Genomic DNA, 21,752 nt, shown 5'->3' with positions numbered 1-21,752 from the left:
TAGGTTCAAGGTTGTCTCTTTGTACTACCTGATAAAGATGGACCTCGTTGATTTGCATCAAAGGGAACGTAAGAATTCGGCAATATTACTTGTTTATACCAAAGCCCCCGAGAATCAGATACTGCCGCTCTCTTCCCCAAAGGTGAGTCCGTAATTTGCAGATAGGACTTGGCATTTATGCTTGAACTGGTGAACTCGAATGCTACATGGAAAAGGGTCCTCTGGAGGATCATATATAAGAGTAAAAAACGTTACACCTATCGCTCCCTCGGGAGTGGTGTAGTTGCCTATGGGCCAGCTCCTTTCGAGGACTGGCGCGATTCCGACCTAAAAATTGGCGTCCCTAGGCAACTGCACCTTATTCTTTTTTGTTGACGAAGTCTCAAGTTCGAATTTCCAACGGAGAGTCTTTTTTTCTTCTCCTTTTTCTTTTTTTCACAATGCATTCTTTGTCTAAGCATGTAATGAATGTGTCGGAGAATGCACTCCTTCATCAAATTGGTTGCTCAAGCCTCCCAGAGAATTCACAGTAAATACCTTATTCACTTGTCTACGGCAATATGCAAACACGATATTGAGACATCTGGCAGTGTATCTCAGTGAAAATACCAAAGGGTTCTTACTTGGTGGCCCATCTGTATAGAAACCCGCCGAGGAAGCGTTATTGATGATTAGAAAATACTCAGCTATAGAACAACAGGTATAGTTGAAGGGCAGAAAAGTAAGTGGCTGGAAGCCAGCATGGCTAGGAAAATACTACGGACAGAAGAAGACGGAGAGAATATGAGACGCCACGAGTTGCCCAGTGGTCAAGGGACGACAACAAAGCGTTGGTGATGGTTATGTCGGCCGTACACACCGGCCTTGTGGTGTTGGTGACGGCAGCTTCATCGTCACACCAGGCCCAGATTCCCTTACAGGATCGTTTTGACAGAGACACTACCCACTCAACCATACAACAGTTCGGTCAACTGACGACAATGAGATATCGGGAAGACAACGACGATCTAGCGAAGCACCTTGATAACTCCCTTCAGATGTGAACAAATCTTGAACGTCGATGCAAGACATCAGATCATGGACTAGCGAAGAACCTTGGTACCGTTTTTTGAAGCTGGGAGGGAAATTGCAGCCCTTCAATGGCCCTGATCACGCCCAGCAAATCGTGCTCTGCGCTGAGATGCTGCATAACTAAGTTGGCGTTTCATAAAGTTTCAGGCTATTTTCGATAGCTTATCATCATTGTTGAATTCGATTGTTGTACTTTAAAGGTAAAATGATGGAGAAGAAACGGGCCTGATCCTCGCAATCTGATTCTTTGGTAACCGGGATGGTGATGAGCCGGCCAGCTCTGTGAAACGATTTCTAGATCTTACGAGGGATTGAGTGAGGCCTTGACGAAATAACCTTGACGTTTAAGATACTCTACCAGCAATTTACTGCCATTATATCTTGACTTGATCAAGCCATTGCCCTCGTCATCCACCAATTCTTCAGTGACATAAATATCCCCGATCACTATGTTATAGCTACTACATCTACTACATCTACTACATCTACTACAACGCTATATAAGCATCACATTAAGACGCTGCTCCTGGGCTGTGAACCTAGGCCTAGGTCTGGGGTAGGCGGTGCCCATTACGACAAAGATGATATCGTTTTCTTGACCTTGGAACGAATCAACTGTCGACGCCGGAGGGGTGCCCTTGAGCGCCTCGTATGCGGCGTTTTTGCGTATCATGCGGTCGAGGAGCTCCACATTGGCCGCATATGGCGAGATGATGCCGATCTTAGAGAGGTCAATGTTTTTGGATTTGACTAGATCGACCATGAAATCCAGGGCAATGGTGACCTGGTCAACGCTCTTCTTGGAGCCTGTAGTATCATTGGTATGCACTCGGGCGCTTGGAGTGTGTATAAAGACCGGTAGGAGCTTGCCCTCGGGGGAAGGGGTGACAATCGGGTACTTTTCTTGTATGTAGTTCTCCAGGGGCCTACCAGAGTCAAAAGAGGCTGTCGCAACGTTGCAGATAGTGGCATATACATGGGGCACCCCTTGGTAGATGATGCGAGAGACCATATCGAAAAGCCCGTTACCCATCCGCAACTGCGTTGTAAGACGATAGACGGGGATGCCACTGGCCTAGAAAAAAAGGAGGGGGGATATGTCGCCAGATTTTGCGAAGCGGTTGAGAAAGTTGTCGCCATCATCTTCATCGTTGGTTGTCAAAACGGTCGGAGGTAGCTGCTTAGGGTCGCCAAAAAGGAAGCAAGGGGAGAGAGTGTTGCCCCAGACGCAGTAGAGGTCCGCCCGGTTCATGTTGGCCGCTTCATCCACTGCAACGATTACTACCCATGTGTAGCTAGGTTGTGAGGCGATATATAGGCTAGGTAGATCACGGAGACGCCATCCTCCTCGTCGTCATCTTGTACAATGTTCCGCCCACGGAATGTCCGACGGGAAGACGATTGAGGGGGAGGTGAGAGAGAGGTGAGGGGGAAGTAGAAGCGTCCGTCTGACGATGGCGCTTGTGTGATTGTTATGCCGGAAGTACAGTTAGAGATGCACTTCTCTTCTGCTGAGCTGCTTGTCTGGGAGAGATATACAATATACGGTTGGCAGATAAATATAAAGCAATTGGGAAGGAACTTGTTGCTGGGAGACATGATGCCGGCTGCAAACGTAGGCGTAAACACGTAGACAGCAGCCTTTGGAACCCCTTGCTTTGACGCCAAACAAAAAGTGCAAGAAAAAGGAGGGAACTGGTCCAACAAGAGGAAGAACTAAAGGCGCTGCTACCGCGGGCAAAAACGCGAACGACGAAGGAAGATAGGGGACTGATCTACACAGTAGATCAAAAACGGCAAAAGTCGCAGCGTAAACACAGGCAGGCAGGCAGAGCAGATAGACGGACGACGAGGGAAGAAAGGAGATCAAGGACAAGTGTAAAGCGGGAATATTGGGATCTCTTTCAAAGCATGAACGAATTGTAACTATAGTTGTTACCAGATAGTAGAAGAAAGTAACGACAGCAGAAGAGAGTAGCAAGTAGTAGAAGAAAGTAGCGGATAGTAAACTAAAGTATCGATACTAGAAGAGAGAAGTAGATATTAAAAGAGAGTAGCAGATATTAGAAGAGAGTAGTGGATACTAGAAGAGAGTAAATGATACTAGAAGAACTACCGGTTAATGGAAGAGATTATATAATACTGGAAGAAGTTGGCAGATAGTAGATGAAAGTAGCAATAGTTGAATAGCCAACTTGGGAGGCTAAATAAATGGACACTCCTATAATAGAAATCACCTCTTGCAACCCCGGAAACATTGGATACGGGCTTTGGACCAATGTTCACAGGCTTGATCGACTCTCTACAGCCTCACAACGGCGAAATGGTAACGAGAGTCTGCGACTATACTGGAACTCCCTTGTCATGGACGCCCAGGTCCCCGCGCCATCTCTTTTGAGGCCATATACCCATTCGCCATCAAGGAGAACAACCGCATTGCATACCACGCCAATCCCAACGTATGCTTCATTGCGACAGCTGTCAACTTCTCCAAGAAGAGAAACCCGCCCCTCCATCCGCCTTTGGTTGCCTCATGGTTCAATTGCCATGATGATGAGAACATGTCTTTCGACAAGCGCAAAAGTCAATGGGCATGGATATACAACGCGCTGTCGAATGTCGCCACCACGTCTCACATTTTCCATTTGGAGATTCTACATGTGGACCAAATCAAGGCATGGCAGCGGTGGACTCTAGAAGAGCACAAAGAGGCGTTAGAAGTACTCAAAACAGGGGCCAGGCTCCCTATAGTCGACCGTTTGCTTTCCGGGCTCAATTCGCGGAACCTTTTTTGTGTCAGCGAAGACAAGCCCTGCGACGCTCGGGCTTCTGCAATTGAGGCTGGCAGGGCTATATATCCCACTCTTGTCCAGATTGGATCCAAGTACGGTCTCACGCAGTACGAGTTCGAGTACTACCTGACAATCCCACCCCCGCGCAGTTGGGATAGAGTCTTTTACCCTTTCCACGTTCTCTCTCGGCCTCAAGCTCTACAAAATGGATGGGACTGGAATAAAGTCACGGCTTTGACCCGCTTCATGATTCGGAAGCCTCTCGAACTACTGCAACAACGATGCTTTTGAACAGGGGCTCCAAGAGGTCTTGCTCAACCAAACCAACATGATCTATGCGCCATGGACACGCCCCCTAGAGGATTCTACTCAATATTCCGTCTCTGTAATTGACTTTGGAGATATCTCGTCTCCTCCAGCTGGGGCTTTTTTTTTTTTTTTTGGAGAGATTTGACCTCTTCTTCTGCAAGGACTCTCCATTCATGCTCGCGACAGTTCTCTGCCTTGTTTTTACGATTCAGCCCCCCTTTTGCTGCCATCTCTTCTTTAACAGACTCTAAGGTCTGTCGTTTACTCTGTGTCAGGTTCCCCGCGTCGTATGCCCGTTTCGGGTTGCTGTTGTCATAACAAACAAATATCTAGTTGGGTTCTCTATATATCTGCTGCTAATGCTACATTCTGCCAGTATGACTATGTTTCTCTAGTATTTGCTACTCTAGCTATATTCTTCTATTAGTTACTAGTCTAGCTATATCTATCTAGTAGTTACTACTATAGCTATATCTATCTAGTATTTGCTACTATAACTATATTTCTCTAGTATTTACTACTATGGCTATATCACCCCAGTATCTAGTATAATAGCTATTTTTTTTACAAGTACTTAGAAAACAGGCTCACAAGGAGGATTGAACATATATCATGGCCACATCAACTGCTTCAGTTTGACTTTGATTGCCTTGGCCGCCGAACTCTCACCAGCCGCACCACTTTCAATGTTAACAGCCTTATCCATCGTTGACTCGGACATCTTGATGATGTACTTGCGATTGATGGTGGAGAAAGTTCACTGCAGAAGAGTTGGATTACTCTTCAGGATTAACGGTTGCCCGGAAATAGTACGTACCAGTCTCCCAGGAGCGCTGGTTCAAGAAGAGATCACTTTTTCAACCACAGATTGCTAACTCTTTCTATGCCCGCCCAACTGGGCAAATAGAAACTCCGCTAGATAAACAGAACAAGCTCCCCAAAAGAGGAACTTGTAAATTATTAAATAACGGGAAACATCAGTCTCTTGCGAAGACAACAGAGCAATCTGACGCGGGAAAACGACGATGAGAACTGCACGGGGACACAGGACAGACTTTATAGTCTGTCTAAAAAAATTAGCAGTAAAAGAGGGCAGAGTCGTAAAAAACGAGGCAGAAAATGAGGCAGAGAACTGTCACGAGCATGAATGGAGAGTCCTTGAAGAAGAAGAGTTCAAATCTCGAAAGGGCCAGCTGAGGGAAACGATATACCATCTCCAAAACTCAATTGCAGCCGGCCCATACGCAGCCGTAGTCGCTTACCTAGGTACTTTAACGTCCGTGGGATTGTGTCAGTCTCAGAAGGTATAATTTTTTTGATCCGCAGCAGATGGTTGAAGAACTCAACTGGATATTTACTCCTTAAAGGAATGTCTTATCAGTAATACTGAAATAAACGGCTTTCTGGTTACAATGTTTCAACTTCACACACTCGCTGGGGTGTTGAACAGCTACTCCTTAGAAAATTAATAATATCCATTAACAAATTCCCCTGATAACTGTAAATATCGTTGCTTGACAGTACACAAAATAAAGAACAAACAAACAAGTAAGCAAACAAACAGTACAAAAAACCAGGAACAACTCAACTCCGAACTGGACAAATCCTTTGCCTTCCCTCTCCGTCTCAAACTCGTCTTTCACAAACAACTCCCTTCCTCAAAGCATATTCCTCCCCCATCGAAGCACTCGCGGCTGCCTTGTCGTCTGCCACCACTTCATCACCTCCGGCGTATCCTTGTACGAGATGAAAATAATGTCTTCCCAATGATTTGCTTCAATACTCTCTAATGCTGCTTTCAGACCAACCCTTTGCATGCCCTCTCCAGGTAGAACTGTCTGCCTTCTGAACAATAAGCTCTCTACATGTTGCACGGGCATGGCCATGACCTTTTGGCCCTCTGTATAAGGGGGAAATATCCCACCTATATCACTCTTTAGTCCTTTGAGAATATCATCTTTGAGATCGGCCCATTCTTCGGACGAGAGGTTGATGACTCTCTGGTCTTGCGGTGTAGCTTTCGGTTGTAGAGAAGGAAAAGTGCGTTGAACCGGTGATAGTACGTCTTCTTTCTGCATTTCTCGTGCATTAAACATGTTCTTAAATGCCGAAAAGGACATGTTATTCTTGGCTTGAGATTTGCCTTCAAGTGAGCGAAGCGCATCGTTGCGGTGACGTTGCGTCTCGTCCACTTCACTGTCAGGGGACTGCATCTTTTTCGACAGTAACTTGAGGGGCTCAGGTCGGAGTTTCTGACGCTGTTTGGTAGAGCGTTTTGATGAGGAAGAAGAAGACGTGAAAGTCTGCGATGTTTCTCTGCTTTTACCCGACCGAGAAGAAGTCGCTGATAGCATACGGGTCATGAGATGCTTTAGTCGCTGAGATGATGTTTTGGAGGACATGCTCCCGCCGGAAAGACAACTGTCAATATCCGATGATGCTGCCGACGTTGAACTTGACCAACGGCTTTTGAAAGCAGGGTCACCGTCGTTGAAACTCATTTCAGGAGAATATTCAATATCAAGGCCAAACGCCTGTCGCCACATCATTCTATCCCGGAACAGAACCCGATACTCTTCGTATTCCCACCAGGAATTCCCTCCTCTTTGGATTTTCAGCGGGAAGCATATTCTAAGCATTGGCTGTTCCTTGGGAGCAACAGCAACAGGAGGGGGCTTTGGGGCTGCCGGAGGAGCGGTCGACCAGAAGGGTAGCATGTTGGTAATGCTTATTAGAGGCATTCTGAGAACTGTGAGAATGCTTTGGATGTCTTGGGTAGTAACGGGAATGAGCATTTTCTTGACGATGAGCTTCTTGAGAGCAGCATTTTATGAAGATGTTGGTGAAAGAACTGGCACACAATACAAGAACAGAATAACCAAGCAGCTCTTTTTTCGAATGTGTTCAAAACACTCATTTAAAATGTATAGCTGTTGCTGTGAACAACTGCGCTCCTCTCAAAATTATCTTTGTATGAATGTCCGAGCATTCAGAGAGTTGGCACAGAAACAGAATAGCCAAGCAACTCTTTTGTTGAATGTGATCATGGCACTTTTGTATAATGCATGGCTGTTGCTGTGAACAACTGCGTTCATCAAACTTATTTGTCTACGCATGCATGCATACCTACATTCATTCACCCATTCACGTACTCACACGTTCAACAAGTCGTTCATTCAACAGCGCAATCCCATTTCAACTATGGCTACCGCTTTAGAGATGAGAAAAAAAAAAGAGGGATCCCCCCGCGACTTTCCTCCAAGTGTTATACTTCCAACTCCGTAGAAATGTCTATGTAATACAAAAAAAAAAAAAATAAGTGTACGCTATGTACCAAGGTGTCATCACAAATGCCGGCCGTATGAATCCCCCAAGCCAAAGTCCACGATAGAAACTCCTTTGTACCAATTTGCCGCCTTCTCTGAATTCATCTCCTAAGAATGGGAGAGCTATTGAGACCCCTTTGTGTTTGAGCAATGTGAAGTGTAAATGTAGTTTGATTATATATTTTGTGTTAAGAAAATGTTGCTGTATTGCCCGAGCTTATCCGTGGATAAAATCTTCTTCAATCGCTGCAACTTCGGCATCATGTAGTCGCCCTTATCAGTTTCATGACGGTGTTCATTTGACACGCTCCTATGTTCTCGTGACAAAGGCCTCGTCTTTTTCTGTTCTTGTTCAGGGATTCAAGCGATTCGATTCGAAAGAAATACCGAAACAGCCTCTTTGTAATTGATGTACCGAAAAAGGATAGAAAAATAAGCCAAAGCAATTTTCATAGGCGTCGTCTGATGGATCACGACAGTCTTTATATCGTACGTAAAAAAGCAAATATTAGAGTCCAAGATGGTCGGTCAACTTTTTCACGTCTTGATGAATCATCTGCAAGAGACTGGGACACTAGCCCATGCGCCGTCTCTTATTCTCGTGACCGGGGCTCTCTTTGATCCCAAAATCATCCCGTTGAATCTCTTCAGTCCCCGTAGGACTCGGAGTGTCAAATTTATGATTAAGTCCTGGGTTGAGCCCTTGGCCGAGCCCGTCTGCGTCCAGATTAAAGTTGAAGTCAGTCCCGTCTCCGTAGTGAGTGGCGTCATTCAGAAAAGCGTTGCTATCAAAGAACTGGTCTAAGTCCACGTTGGGAGGATCAAAGTATGCTTCGGTTCCATCTTCCAGGCCGGGAATGTGTCCGTTCGGGCTCAACGGTCCCAGGATGTCGCTCAGTTCGTGAATTTTTGCGTCCTGTTCGCTCTGTAGACGCTTGAGCTGCTCTAGATCGTTTTGGTTCGTGCTAATATGCTGCAGAGAGGGAGCAGGCATGGTTGGTGACCGCAAAATGGGTGAAAGGGAGGGTGCTGCCGTAGTGCTTTCTTGTGCTGGAGATGGACCGGCTGATGTGACACCTGGGGAAGACATTTTTCCCAGAGGATCAGACACGGCAGGTATGTTTGGCATCGCGGATGCAGATGACTGCGCTGCCATGAGGTTGACTAGCTTGCTTCTTTGGTCGCTGCTCAGGGTATTCGGGGCGTTGTTGACAAGCTCAGTTGCTTCCGGCAGATCAAGACCTGCCGAGTTGCTTGCATTGTGATCGTTTATAATTTTCATCATCCGTTCGTGCGGGTTTGTCTCGAGTTCCTGTCTCAAGCTAGGCGTCGAATCTGACGGTGATGTATCAAGAAGCTCCGTAACGTGGCCCATCTCTGGGTGAACACCGAGGGGATGATACGGCGTGCTGCTCGTCGATGACGACCGACTTGCCTGGGCGACTTGCGGGATCGGTGGAAGTAGTTTTTGAGACTTTCTCGGAGTGGGAACAGCAAGTGAGTTGGCTGCGTTTGCTTGAGCTTGAAAGTAATCACCCAAGTCCACAACACTGCCTTGGTGAGACGGTTGCTGGCCCTGGTTCGCCATCAAGCTTGAGATGATGTCGCCGACGTTCTGCGAAGTTCCTTGATCCTCCAACGTTTTTCTGAAGACGTTGGCCAGGAAATTGAGAATCGCGTTGATTGAGTTTTGGTGTCGGTCATGTTGGGTCTGGAACATGATTGCTTGGTTGTAGAGGTCATTGTTATTTCGCTGCAAGCGGTTGATGGCGCCGAGAATCAGCTTTTGCTGCTCTCTCACTTTTTGCAGCTCTTCCTTGATCAGTGCCATCTCCTTTTTGGGCAGAGGCTGTGATTCCGCCCCAGGGGCAGCGGGCAGGGAGCGGCCCGCGGTGTTGGGGACCGGAACACCCTGGTGGCTTGGTGTCTCTTCATGGCCGCCGTCCTCTTCGCTGTCGCCATCGCCATCCTGGCCCTTGTTCCCCTTTTTAGACTTGCCACCACTCTTGGGCTTATTAATCAGCCATAGAAGATTCGGGTGCCCTCGACGAAAGTATGGGTTGGAGTACTCGCTTGGACTCTTATTTTTGCGCTCACTAGCACGCATCGAGTTGTCAGAGAGTCCCACACACTTGTGGAAGCCGTACATGTTCAGCTGTCGGACAAAGGACGCGTAGTTGTTGTGTTTAAATAGCTCTGGAATCAACGTCTTTGCAAACTCGTCCTCATCAAGCACGATGAAAGAGTCGCCCTTTTCAGACCACCGAATCAAGTCTTCATTCTTTCGTTCCTCGAGGAAGCTAGTGTAACAGTTAGGTTCGTGATTCCTGGACGTGAGATTTGAGGAAGATGCTTACCTGCTCAGCTTCTGCACAAACGGTGGAATCTGCTTTCTTTTGGCCTGTGCCTCTCTCTTGGCCTTTTGGGCCATTTCTTCCAAAACTTCTACGTTATCCTGCCCAACCCCGCCTTCCGTGGCGTTTTGCGGGACGAGAAGGTTATCCTCCCCAAAGCCAGACCACCGATCCGAAGAAGGCTCATAAGTTGCTCGAAGATTCGTGGGAACCAGGGCGCGATTCATTTGTCGGCGTGCGAGTGAGTTTGACGGCGCGCCAACGGCCTGGGGGTACGTCGGCTGTGTTTGCGCGAGTCCGTAGGGATTCTCACTGTGTGCAGCGGCAGCACTGAAGTAGTCGGTGGGATCGGTTGTGCCGTCGGTACCGTTCCACTGCATCACAGGGTTTGCTCCAGCAATACTATCGGTGGCATATGGCTGTTGCATATTCCGCTGGATCGGTACGATTGGCGACGCACCGGGGGCGGCTCGTTTCCGGGAGTTTGGTGCAGACATGGTGAAGAAGATACGGCCGCGTGCGGGCCGGTCGCTGAGGAGTGTAGGGCAAGGAGTCGCGCGGCAGGCACCGAGGCCCGTCAAGGACTATATGAGGCTCCGGTCGCGATGTATGATGCCTTAGCGCAGTGCCGCGGCCCAAGGCAATAGCAACAATATGCGTCGTCTCGAGACACAGGCTTATGTCCTGGTTTCAGCGATAGCAGACAGGCAGAAAGTAGCAAATGGGCGCGCGGGTGAGCTGGCGCCTAACTCTCTGTTTCGGCCAGAGAACACGTCGACTCTTGGCAGATGGCTTTGAGATGGGGATTGAAAGGCCTGGGATTCGCAGTGGTACGGCGGCACAAGCAGGTCGATGATCCGGATGAGCTGCAGCTAATTCGCCAACAGCAAAAAGAATATGTTCCAAGAAAACAAAAAGTGCTTTCGAACGCGCTGCGAAAAGTACTCGGTCGGTAGCGCAGCAATGCCTTCGGCAGGATCTACGGCTAGGCGGCAACCTGAGCTCTGGAGATTATGCGGCGCGACTTGTTGGGTTTCGGGCGGATTTCGTGCTCTGTGTTGGCGCAGCGGAGCGGAATTTGTGCTTCAGCCAGAGTGATTGTTCATCCCGGTCGCGGTATTGACGGGCTCTCTCGTGCTCAATGATGGCGGAAAGGCTCGTTTGCTGGGCTGGACCCAGATTTGCAGCCCGGTTTGACTTGACTGTCGTTTGAAGATTGCGAAAATGTTATCGTACTTTGTCCGGGGCTTCGGTCAGAGCACTGTATTGGGATGCGGTCATCCGCTTCGAACCAATCAGCGTTCAGATTGAATGAGCAGACAGTTGATGGACAGAAAGATGGAGAATGGTGAGATTTTGAGCTCACATGCAAAGAGTATGCGCGTACAAAAGTTGGATTTAGTTGGTGTATTAGGTGCCCATGTTTGGATGTGGTACGTGCTTATTCATTTTGCTGCTCTGATTTTTCTGGTCCCCACTTGGCAAGGCTGCTCCGCACGTGATGATAAGATGTACAAAGCAAAAAAAGTCGCCGCTGAAACAATGATGAGCTTTGTTGCTTACTACCTAGTAGGTATGTCTTGGCTCTATTAGACCTTGGTTTCAATGAGTACGAGTACTGGGGACTTTCAAGATGAACCCCATGAATAGCAATTTACAATACAGCTATACAATTAATTGGCTATCATGCATGGATGATGCTTTACTTTGACTTACTGACTCGCTTAAACACAGAGGCTGACACTCACAGTAAGAGGGTCTTAGTCAAAAAGGCAGACTTACATGATGCATGCAGCAGAGTCCACATAAGAACCGGAGATCCTTGCCCAAATGAGGAGTCACAATAGCTTCTCTACGTTTTCATCCAAATGGAAATTCACGAAACAATGGTTCTAAATTAGATGCTGCAAACAATGGACCTGTCCCTTAAATCTCCGATGAACATGCAAGACATTTGCTCTTTGTCCCCTCCAACTGCTAGGACAAAAGTACAAAAAAATGACATGAATCTCTCCACCTTTGAGTGGAGGGCAAAAAGCATTGTCCTCGGTGAGGCTCGAACTCACGACCTTCAGATGGCCCAAACTGATGTTTGGATCATATCGTCTAATATGAGACTGACGCGCTAGCCAACTGCGCCACGAAGACTTGGTTGTTGAGAGCCATGGCGTCGATAACACAGACTAGAAAGGCAGCTTGGCAACTGTGATAGCAATTCGCAACTTAACTTGAATCAATCGTGAATGGTCTTTGTAGTAAAGGGTAGAACAAAGGAAAATCAGGTTGTCGCGGTAGCCTCTGTCTAGCGTCATATCCGAGACTAAACGGTTGTTTGACTAGTTCACGAGAATATTAGAGATTACTAGCTGTAAATTCTTCATCCGATTTGATATCCTCAAAAGCGTTGCTTCTAAATTCATGATATTAAATAATGACCCAATTGTACAAAATACAGACTGGCTACCGCCCATCTCCAGTACTCCATACGCTACGCCATAATGCCAAATAAATATCGATATAAAGAGACGTAAATGGGTGCCGCCATTTCATTTTGCTCCTCTACCAGCCAAAGAAGCAGCCTTAGCCATTTGAGCGTTTCGTGCCTGATCCCATGCCCTCCCAGACCCGCCAGCCCGAGCCTCTCGTTCAGCCCGTTTCTCCTCCTTCAGTGTCCGTGACTTCTCCCGTGGATCTATGACGACCAACTCCTCCTCAGCTTTCCTTCGGTTGCTCAGGTCCTTACCCAGCTTATCAGCCGCAAATGAAAGTGCGTGAGACATCCACCCTTCATCATCGCTCTCGTCCTTTTCCTGTTTATCCCAGGACGTGCAGCTTTGGCAGTTTGCAATAAAATGCAAATCGCACAGCTCGGCTTCGTCATCTTGCGAGGGTTTCTCTGCCTCGCCTTGCTCATTGTCAACAGGGGTTTCGGTGGGCAACTCCTTGGATGGCGGAGCCTTGTCGAGCTTCGCCTGGAACGCTTTTAATATGCGAAGAGATGCTTGATCTTCATTTGTCGAACTGTTGTTGCCGCCAGGCCGTCTTTTCCTTCCCCGTATAGACGTCTCAGGTATCATTGACTCTAATGCCGTCTTTTTCTTCTCCTGGACAGGTTCCCCAGAATGAATTGTCCTCCTCATTGAAGCCTTGAGTGCGGCGAGTTCTTCATTGGCCTTTTCCAGCGCGCTCTTTTCTTGTACTGGCTCCGGCTCGGGTGATGGCTCAGGGGATGGCTCTTTGCGCTTCTTGGGTGTGGGTATAACTCGTTGTCTCTCCTCCTCCTCCTCTTCATCATTATCCATGATATCTGAAGCTGGCTCCTTTCCTTTATCATGAGTCGTTCGAGTCTCACTCGCTTGTTTATCTGAGGCTTTGGACTTGGAGGGCTTTGACTTTGAGCTCTTGTCTTGAGATGCCGGAGTCTCCTTTTCCTCTTCCATGATGAGTCTCGTGTCAAATTTGGCTTTCTTGAACACGGGCACTTCTTCATCACCCTCTTCATCTCCAAAGCTCAGCAGCTGTTTTCCACCCTTCCTTTTCTTCTTCTTCTCCTTGTCCACCTTTGGCTTCACTTGTGTTTGTGCCACTCTCGATCGCTTCGTCATATCGTCGAACGGGTTGACCAAGATCTCTACGCTTGTAATCTTGACTGGGTACAAGGGTCGCTCGGTCGCCTCATCAACCTCGGATTCGCCAATCTTTGCCAAATTATAGATTGTGTCTCCAGCGACTCGACCAAACATTGTATTCCTGCCATTGAGCTCCTCTGCCTTGTCCAGCGTAAAGAAGAATTGGCTGCCGTTTGTGTCGGGCTTCCCCTCGTTGGCCATTGCCAAGATGCCGCGTCGATTGATCTTGAGCCGGGAATGGAATTCGTCCTTGAAGTTGATGCCGTTGGGGCCTGCGTTCTGTCCCTGTCTCTGGTCCATGGGCCAGGGATCCAGGTCGCCGCCAAAGGCGCCCCCATCGTAGATTGACTCGCCACCATTTCCGGTCCCTGTGGGATCACCGCCCTGCACGATAAAGTTTGGAACAAGTCGGTGGAAGATGGTGCCGTCGTAGTAGCCATCAAGGCAGTGCTGCAGAAAGTTGCGGCACGTTAGCGGTGTCTGCTTGGCAAAGAGCTCGACGTGAATCTCTCCCAGTGTCGTGTGCAGGATCGCCGAGCCCGTCGGCTGTGGCTCGAGGTTGTAAATCGCCGACATGGCTGGCTGTGCGTCATGGAATCGTGAGTTGCAGTGAGTCGCAAAGCTGGTGGTTGAACCACGCGAGCTGAGCTTTTGAGGCATCGCGCCAGACCCACCGTTATCGATAGCTTCGACATCATCTTGCAGCTTGTGACTTACACCAAGCGTCTGGCCCCAAGCTACCCTAGAAAGAATTGGATGGCTTCAAAATCTCAACGGCCGCGACTACAGCAGATTTTCAAATCCAAAAGTTCTTAAACCTGCTGATCGTACTGCTACTATTTCATATACAATACGAGAACTTATTTTAATATTGAGCGGAGAAGAAATACTACCGAAGTTATGCTTCCACAAGAGCTATCACTAGATGCGAAGACGAGCTTGGGAAGAATCTACTTTGGGCTATATAAACTGAGCAAACAATGTGTATTTAGATCACTGTAATTGTATTTTTAAAATTTTCGAGGCAAAGTACTAGGTACAGAATAAGTCTCCGCAGAGGATAAACGCCCAATCCTCCTTCGGCCAATGCTGTACTGTCACTTCGCACCACCTTTCAGCATTCTATTTCGTTTTAGAAGAACTCGGTCCAGATCCAGACCCGTGAGAGCAGCAGCCACCGCAGGAATGAGTGCTGCTCTGCGAACGGCCTCCGTGTGAGTGAGTATGCGAATGTCCCCTGGATGAACTGCTTCCGCTCGACTTGGCCTAATATCCCGAGTACACGCATCGTCATTAATATGAAGGTCAATATAAGTGCAGCCTAAATCATACCTGTTCTCTCTTGCTAGCAGAAGATTCTCTAGGCGCTCCGTATCCCGGCATCTTGGCGATTTTAAGTATATTCGCGTTGTATAAAAGAATCAAGGAGTATAGTGGGCAAAGTTTGGCTGAAGGCTGTTGATGATTCTACAAAGCAAAGCTGTACTACATGGACCTTATATATGCAAATACTCTGGGCAATCTGGGCAAGAGATTCTCAGAATTGCTACAACGCATGGCGACTGATAGACCATCAAGGTATTTGCAAAGAATGCAATGTGAGGGAAAAATAGAAATTTTCAGCAGCACCTACTGTATCTCATAGGTTTGACATGCTGTTGGGTTTCTTGAACGGCAACTCTCTCCACCCAAGATCTAACGGCCTTGTAGTCAACATGTATGCGGTTTACCAGTTGCCACGTGCTTTTGCCACTTCGAGGTAGCTATGCTGTGTCAATTAACAGTTATCAGCTTGCTCCTGATCGGTAGGTATCATCTTTTATGCGAATCAAATCTTATAAAGTTGAATATGGCAAGTAGTACGAAGCATCAATAGCATATTACAACTGCTTAGAAACTGCTGTTAGAGTAATGCACTACGATGGCTACGTGTAACTGTTAATAGATTGGATGTATGATTGACGTCCCTCCATACGGCGGCAGCGCTGCATTGCTTGGAATCTTTTTGGGTAGAGAATTGATGCCCGATCTGAAAAATCTGCATCTTTTTGAACCATCTAACAAGAAGAATTGCATTCCAGCGCCATGTAGCTGCGACAGCACGTCTTGTAAGCTGAAGGCAGAGCTTCCACTCTAAGCCTGGGCTAGTTCAAGGCCGTGCACGGGGAGTCGGACATGGTAATGGAGCCGATTGGTGGGAGCTCCAACCACAGGAGCCACTCGATGGCCTGGTGTTGTGTCGATACATGCAGATATCACTTGTAACATGTTATGTATCAAGGCTCAAGACTGGAGCTGGTGTTGAGTTGGTCAAATTATGCACTGTAGGCATTGCATGTGCAGGTATTTCATATCGATACAATCAGCTAGAGTCCATTAATATCTGGTTCTGCCCCTAAGTCTAGGTACTGTACATCTGCTGCTCACAATAACAGAGATAACATCTGAGCCCAAGTGGAGGAACGCATGGTTCGAGCTCATCAAGCTAAAACGGCCCCAGCCAATGCTACAGCGGCAACTTGGGGGCTTAGCAAGGCACGTCAGCAGCCCCAGCCCCCCCAATTTGTCACAGCTACAGCGCTAATCCCAGGTGCCGATGCAGCAGCTGGTTGCCGCTGGCGTCACAGCACGTCGTCACTGGTCAGCAAAGCTCCGGCCATCGTGGTCCATTTCCTGTTTTTTCCTCCTCCTGACACCACCAGAATCTGGGCGGAGAGGTGCTGTCAATTGCGTGGTTTCGGCGTCCCGACGTTTGTGATTCTCTGTCTCAACTGAATTAATACCGTTTTCTTTCTCGTTAATAGACTGATACCCCCCAGCCGCTAATCAAGATGAACCCCAATAAGCTTCTCGAGGAGCACCAGGCTGCTGTCGCCGAGATCCAGAAGCAGGTCAAGCACTTCTACGATAACAAGAAACCGTTCCGAGTCTACCATGGCTCGACAAGCTCCACGCGTCCACTGTCCTTCAAGGCAGATGCCATTGTTGACACCAGCAGCATGGACCGCATCTTCCCGGTCAATCTGGAGACCATGACCGTGCAAGCCGAGCCCAAGGTGCCCATGGACGCCCTGGCTGCCCACACCCTCAAGCACGGTGTCATTCCAAAGATTGTCATGGAATTCAAGGGCATCACTGTTGGCGGTGGCTACTCTGGCTTTTCCGGCGAGAGCAGCATGTACCGCTATGGCCTCTTCAACAATACCGTCTCCGAGATTGAGATTGTGCTCGGCGACGGCACGCTGGAAACGGCCAACCGCGAGCACAATGCGGATCTGCTGGAGCACGCTGCTGGCAGCTTGGGCACATTTGGCATTGTCACCCTGCTCACCATTGAGCTGATCCCGGCCACTACATACGTCAAGCTGGACGTCCAGCTGGTCAACGACGTTGCCACGGCCCACGACTTGTTTGAGGAGGCCACCAAGGACGAGTCGATCCACTTCATTGATGGAGTCTACTTCCGTAAGGGCACAATTGCCGTCATGTTTGGCCGTTTTGTCAATCTCCTACCCCAGGGCAGGTCTGCTCTCAAGAAGATGGAAGTTCACTGGTTTGCCGACACCATTGAGGACGCTCTCAAGAAGAAGCCCACGGCCGAGAAACCCATAGACATCTACATGTTCACACCCGACTATCTCTTCCGCTATGACCATGGCGCTTTCTGGGGTGGCAAACTTGCCTTTAAGCACTTTCACGTGCCCGAGAATGCCTTCACCAAGCGCCTCGCCGACCCCTTCCTCGACAGCCGCACGTGCTACCATGCGCTGCACAAGTCCGGTCTTGCCAACGAGTATGTTGTGCAGGATTTTGGCATTCCAGCGAGCACGGTCAAGGAATTCATCAGCTTTGTCAACGATACCCTGCCGGAGCTGATGATCTTTTTGGCTCCTTGCAAGGCCCCCAAGGAGATTGGCCTGACCTCTCGTTTCAACGCCCGCGTCGATGAAGTTTCGGACCAACGCATCTTTGCCGTTGGCGTCTACGGCCGTGGACCTCGTGACCCGAAGGCGTTTTACGAGCTTAACCGCAAGCTCGAGCTGCGAAGCGCCGAGCTCATGGGTGCCAAGCTCCTGTACGCTCGAACTTACTACACCGAGGACGAGTTCTGGCTCATCTACCGCAAAGATGTCTACGACGAGATGCGCAAGAAGTACAAGGCCGAGACGTTGCCTTCCGTCTACGACAAGCTTAAGGCAGACATGGAGACCGGTGCGGGCAAGCGAAGGCCTGTGCGTGGCATCCTCGAAACAATGTGGGACAAGGCCATGGGCAACAAGGCGTACATCCCTGTGAAGAAATGAAGCTTTCTCAAGTAATGCCAAGGGGACGATTGATTGCGTGACATGTTGGATATGTCTACCTACCTAATTACAGCGCTTTGTCAGCCTGTGTGATAGATACCCCTGACTTTCTTCCTTTGAGCTCTCTAGTAAGAGCTTTACTTTTCTTTCTCTAATTGAATTTTCCGATGGAATACTTTTCAATGATACCAAGACAGTTCTCGTCTATTGCATTCCATAGAATAAAATCCTAAATTTACATTTGCCTCTTTGTTAAATACTTATTCTTGTATGTACGGCTTTATACATGTATCCGACATAACTCTCCTCTCAGTCATACATGCCGATGATTTCTCCCACCGCGCTGCGGTAAATGCCCTTTGGATCAAACTTTTGTCGTACGGCCTTGAATCGAGCAAGGTACTGTATCCGGCAATTTAGCCATGACCAAAGGAAAAGAAAGGGGAAAGAAAGACTTACGCTGGGATCCAAATTCTTGACAGCACGCTGGAAAACATCGCGGGTGTTCTTTGTCCAGTGAGGACGGCATGGAAATTCATCGACCAGCGTGTTGGCCAAGTTAATATCTGCAGCAAAGTGATATGAGTACTTATATCGTCTTCATATTGAAATCTCATGATGGAAAACTCACAGAAGGCTTCGTTGTATCGCTTCTGATCTCCAAGACTGGGACGGAACGAAGGGAAATCAAACATAATCGCACCCTTGCTCCAGTCCTGCTTATCAGCCGTACCAGTAGTAACCTGCCCAAGGAAATCAAAATGCGCCTTGCCAAACTTGATGTTAATACCACTCCGATACGTCGAAGCCATAGGCATCCACTTGGCCTCCTCAGCATCAAAAAGCGCGCGAATCCGCTTCAACACCTCGTTCGCCCTAGTAACAGGAAACGCCAGCTCCAGCGTATACCCCTTGAGCCCATACTCCCACTCGGGCTTCTGCCCCGGGTATAATCCACCAATGAGGACGTCGTAGTTCCAGCCGTAGACGGGCCATTCGGTGATGGCCTCGTCGGTGACCTTGTCGTGGAAGTTTGGCTTCTCCCAGAGCCCGAAGAAGATGCCCTCGGCGGCGAGGTTGGGGAAGGGGCTGATCTTGCCGCTGTTGAGGAGGACGACGGCGGCGGCGGCTTCGAGAGCCGTGACGGAGAATGTGGATTGGAAGCCTTGTTGGGTGCTGGTGTTTGTGGGAACAATGTCGTATGTGCGCCAGTGGAATTTGCGCTGGGATGGCCACCACTGCGTGATGGTGTAAGTAGCCTTTCTCTTTTCATCGGGATAGATGCAGGGAACTCGAGCTTACCCAGAAGTTGGCTGTTAGATATGGCGAGATGAGTTTGTAAATGTCACCGTTAAGAACGTCCTTTTCATCGAGACTGTGAAGAAGGGAATGTTAGCTTCAACTAGAGGTAAAGCATCGTGAGAGATAGGAGGCAGGACCAACGTCGTTTGCATGGCGTATACTTTGGTCTCTGGAAAGATTTGCATCTTTATCCTCGCAATAATCCCCAAGAGACCCAACGAAGTTGACGCAGCAAGCCAATCGTCATTACTTTCATCCCGCTCAATATGCTGAACATCCCCATTCCCATCAATGATATCCAGCGCAAGCACACCACCAACCACCACCGCATCCTCTCTTAACGAAGTGCGATGCGCTCCCATGGCAATGCTGCCTCCGAGGGTAATGTTCCAGTTGACCAGACCAGTACCGATATTGGCGCCTCGCTCATGAAGATACTCGGCCAACTGGAAGAAAGTGACGCCGCCCTCGACCACCACAGATCCACCCTCGAGATCAAAGTCGGAGATGCCGTTGACAAACTCGGTGCGGATGATGACCGTCTCGTCGTCTGAGCACTGCGTGTCGTACCACATGTGGCCTCTGCCGCCGGCACGGACTTGTAGGCCACGGCTTGAAGCGTCTTTGACAAGGGACACCATCTCATCGACGCTTGTTGCGTTGTGAACTTCGACGACGTTGTGGCATGATGGCGAGCCTGGTCCGTCGAAAGTGTAGTATTCGAATGCCGATGCTGTGCCCAGTAGCACGCTGGCCAAGGCAGAAAGAGGAAGAAGCATGACGAGACTTTAGTCGTTCAACTCTCAACTCTTGACGTGAAAGATGTTGTGAGAGAAGTAGTTGAGTCGAGGTCGAGTCGCTCCTCACGTAAGATGTAGCTGGGCTGACGATACCTTATTTATAGGGATCTGCCAAAGCTGCCTCTCCTCCCCTGGCTATGCTTCTGCAAACAAGCTGCCGAATCAAGATTCTCATTGTTATTGAATGCATTTTCCATTAATGCGAATGCTCCGCGTGACCTTCATGCCATCTAGCAGAACCGCGGCTGCAACTTCTCCTTTCACCCTGTCCTAGTATCTGCGCCGTCACTGCAGCACATGTGAAAGGCGACCAATTTCTCTCTTTTAGGCATCGTGACCGAACAGCTCGCCCGTATTCATGTTGCACTTCTCCGGACTATTGTACAGATACGGCCCTTTACTCACATGGTGCCCTCCATTGTGATCGTGTACGACCCGGCAATTGGGGGGTTTATGCATGCTGTCTCCCTCTGACGAGGAAAGGATCGTCAAGGTCCTCCCTGAAATGATTTTAGCTCTCCGCGTTGCTTTTAAGTCTAAAGTAACGTTATAAAGAGCTTCGTGCGGGGGGACGAATCGTCTTTGGGGATTTGGGGCTGGGGGAGATGAATTGGCTAGACTGGTTCATGCAATGGAACGCTACGAGACAGGCGGCGAGGGCATGAGATGCGGGGAGCATCCAAGCGAAACTGCTGTGATGCCAAACCGACATGTCTTTCTTGATGTTGTAAATTATTTATTTGAGGGATCAGCTTTTCGTATTTGTTGGATTGATTGTGCCGCGCGGAGATTGATGCCTGTGAGGAGTCGTCTATGCTGCCAGCACCGACTGTATGTCCATCTTGGTTATAAAATTATGGCTGTATATATATTCAACCATCATTGTTTCGATGGAAGTATTAAAGCTCGCGACCATGGTAGCACTAATAGGACAAAAAAGGCTAATATCTGCATGTCAAGCTCCGGACCTTTGAGTAGCCGATGTATTGTCCTGACCAGCTTCCACATCAAGACATTGTTGTTACATCTACGTTGTACATTGTTATTGCATCGGAGTCCGCGGACCTGCGATTGGTTTTCTATATTGCAGGTCTCTCTAATCTACTCTAATCTATTTCTTTGACAATGCGTAAACGCTTAATTTGTGAAGGGCATCTGAACAGAAGACGACTTCACTCTCGGCGTCGAGTCTTGAAGCTCAACCAAGCAATGCCTCAAACCCCTAGAGAAGAAAGTCTTTATTTGACCACGTTCGCTATCATGAAGTTTATACTTTTCTAGCTCACACAATTCTTCTCTCTTCCTCTACTTGAGGTCTCTCCATTCGTCTTATACACGATTCCTCGAAACGATTCCTCGAATTAGTGGCTGACTCGAAAGTAGGTAGTATCAATTCCAAGAATCTAGCAACGATGAACTTTAGTCAGCCCCCATGCTATCACTTCGTCAAAACTCTGCTACGACACATATGGACATAGTCAATTCAGGATCTTATATCTATGTCTTATGAACAACATCGTTACTACATGTACGGACGAGATCCACCTCTCGATAAAGGTCACCCAATAGAGTACCAGGCATACTAAATACTTCATGCATCCGGTCTGGCACAGCTATACAGTGGTGCCAATTTGGTAGAACCAGCTGTGAATTATACCTGGTACGTCTCAAGTATATTAAACATGCCGGCTGCTGTCACGCCATGTACTCGGCTGTTGTGATGCATCTCAGCCATCAATATGCGGCCCAGCCCTAACTATGCATCTCAGATGCGTTCCCGCACCTCAGCTATTGTCATGGGTATAGCTGTCATTTTGAGTCGCAACAATTATGGAGCTAATCAAGGCATGGAGATAGATTGTCAA

The 21,752-nt window shown here is 48.4% G+C and overlaps 7 protein-coding genes across 7 annotated transcripts; 2 read left to right on the top strand and 5 right to left on the bottom strand.

Moving 5' to 3' along the window:
- Nucleotides 1-1,567: 1,567 nt before the first annotated feature.
- On the bottom strand, nucleotides 1,568-2,083 carry T069G_08487 (AAA domain-containing protein; the record flags this gene model as incomplete). Its single annotated transcript, XM_056175697.1, has 1 exon — nucleotides 1,568-2,083. One exon carries the CDS (start codon nucleotides 2,081-2,083, stop codon nucleotides 1,568-1,570), a length of 516 nt encoding a protein of 171 aa, XP_056026646.1.
- Nucleotides 2,084-3,282: 1,199 nt separating this feature from the next.
- Nucleotides 3,283-4,154, top strand: T069G_08486 (uncharacterized protein; the record flags this gene model as incomplete). The annotated part of the gene is made up of 3 exons (XM_056175696.1): nucleotides 3,283-3,397; nucleotides 3,448-3,866; nucleotides 3,945-4,154. 3 exons carry the CDS (start codon nucleotides 3,283-3,285, stop codon nucleotides 4,152-4,154), a joined length of 744 nt encoding a protein of 247 aa, XP_056026645.1.
- A 1,676-nt stretch (nucleotides 4,155-5,830) lies between these two features.
- T069G_08485 (uncharacterized protein) lies at nucleotides 5,831-6,889 on the bottom strand (the record flags this gene model as incomplete). The annotated part of the gene is made up of 1 exon (XM_056175695.1): nucleotides 5,831-6,889. The coding sequence occupies one exon, from the start codon at nucleotides 6,887-6,889 to the stop codon at nucleotides 5,831-5,833; it is 1,059 nt and encodes a 352-aa protein (XP_056026644.1).
- A 1,183-nt stretch (nucleotides 6,890-8,072) lies between these two features.
- On the bottom strand, nucleotides 8,073-10,349 carry T069G_08484 (HSF-type DNA-binding domain-containing protein; the record flags this gene model as incomplete). The annotated part of the gene is made up of 3 exons (XM_056175694.1): nucleotides 8,073-8,833; nucleotides 8,930-9,798; nucleotides 9,856-10,349. The coding sequence occupies 3 exons, from the start codon at nucleotides 10,347-10,349 to the stop codon at nucleotides 8,073-8,075; spliced, it is 2,124 nt and encodes a 707-aa protein (XP_056026643.1).
- Nucleotides 10,350-12,398: 2,049 nt separating this feature from the next.
- Nucleotides 12,399-14,057, bottom strand: T069G_08483 (cyclophilin type peptidyl-prolyl cis-trans isomerase/CLD domain-containing protein; the record flags this gene model as incomplete). Its single annotated transcript, XM_056175693.1, has 1 exon — nucleotides 12,399-14,057. The coding sequence occupies one exon, from the start codon at nucleotides 14,055-14,057 to the stop codon at nucleotides 12,399-12,401; it is 1,659 nt and encodes a 552-aa protein (XP_056026642.1).
- Nucleotides 14,058-16,312: 2,255 nt separating this feature from the next.
- On the top strand, nucleotides 16,313-16,818 carry T069G_08482 (FAD binding domain-containing protein; the record flags this gene model as incomplete). The annotated part of the gene is made up of 2 exons (XM_056175692.1): nucleotides 16,313-16,705; nucleotides 16,780-16,818. The coding sequence occupies 2 exons, from the start codon at nucleotides 16,313-16,315 to the stop codon at nucleotides 16,816-16,818; spliced, it is 432 nt and encodes a 143-aa protein (XP_056026641.1).
- Nucleotides 16,819-18,094: 1,276 nt separating this feature from the next.
- T069G_08481 (FAD binding domain-containing protein) lies at nucleotides 18,095-19,866 on the bottom strand (the record flags this gene model as incomplete). Its single annotated transcript, XM_056175691.1, has 6 exons — nucleotides 18,095-18,187; nucleotides 18,245-18,351; nucleotides 18,417-18,661; nucleotides 18,710-19,023; nucleotides 19,088-19,160; nucleotides 19,229-19,866. The coding sequence occupies 6 exons, from the start codon at nucleotides 19,864-19,866 to the stop codon at nucleotides 18,095-18,097; spliced, it is 1,470 nt and encodes a 489-aa protein (XP_056026640.1).
- Between the last annotated feature and the right edge of the window lie 1,886 nt (nucleotides 19,867-21,752).

The sequence above is a fragment of the Trichoderma breve genome, chromosome 5 (assembly GCF_028502605.1).
Source record: "Trichoderma breve strain T069 chromosome 5, whole genome shotgun sequence".
NCBI classification, from domain to species: Eukaryota; Fungi; Ascomycota; class Sordariomycetes; order Hypocreales; family Hypocreaceae; genus Trichoderma; species Trichoderma breve.
This window is presented reverse-complemented; position numbering and strand designations above follow the sequence as displayed.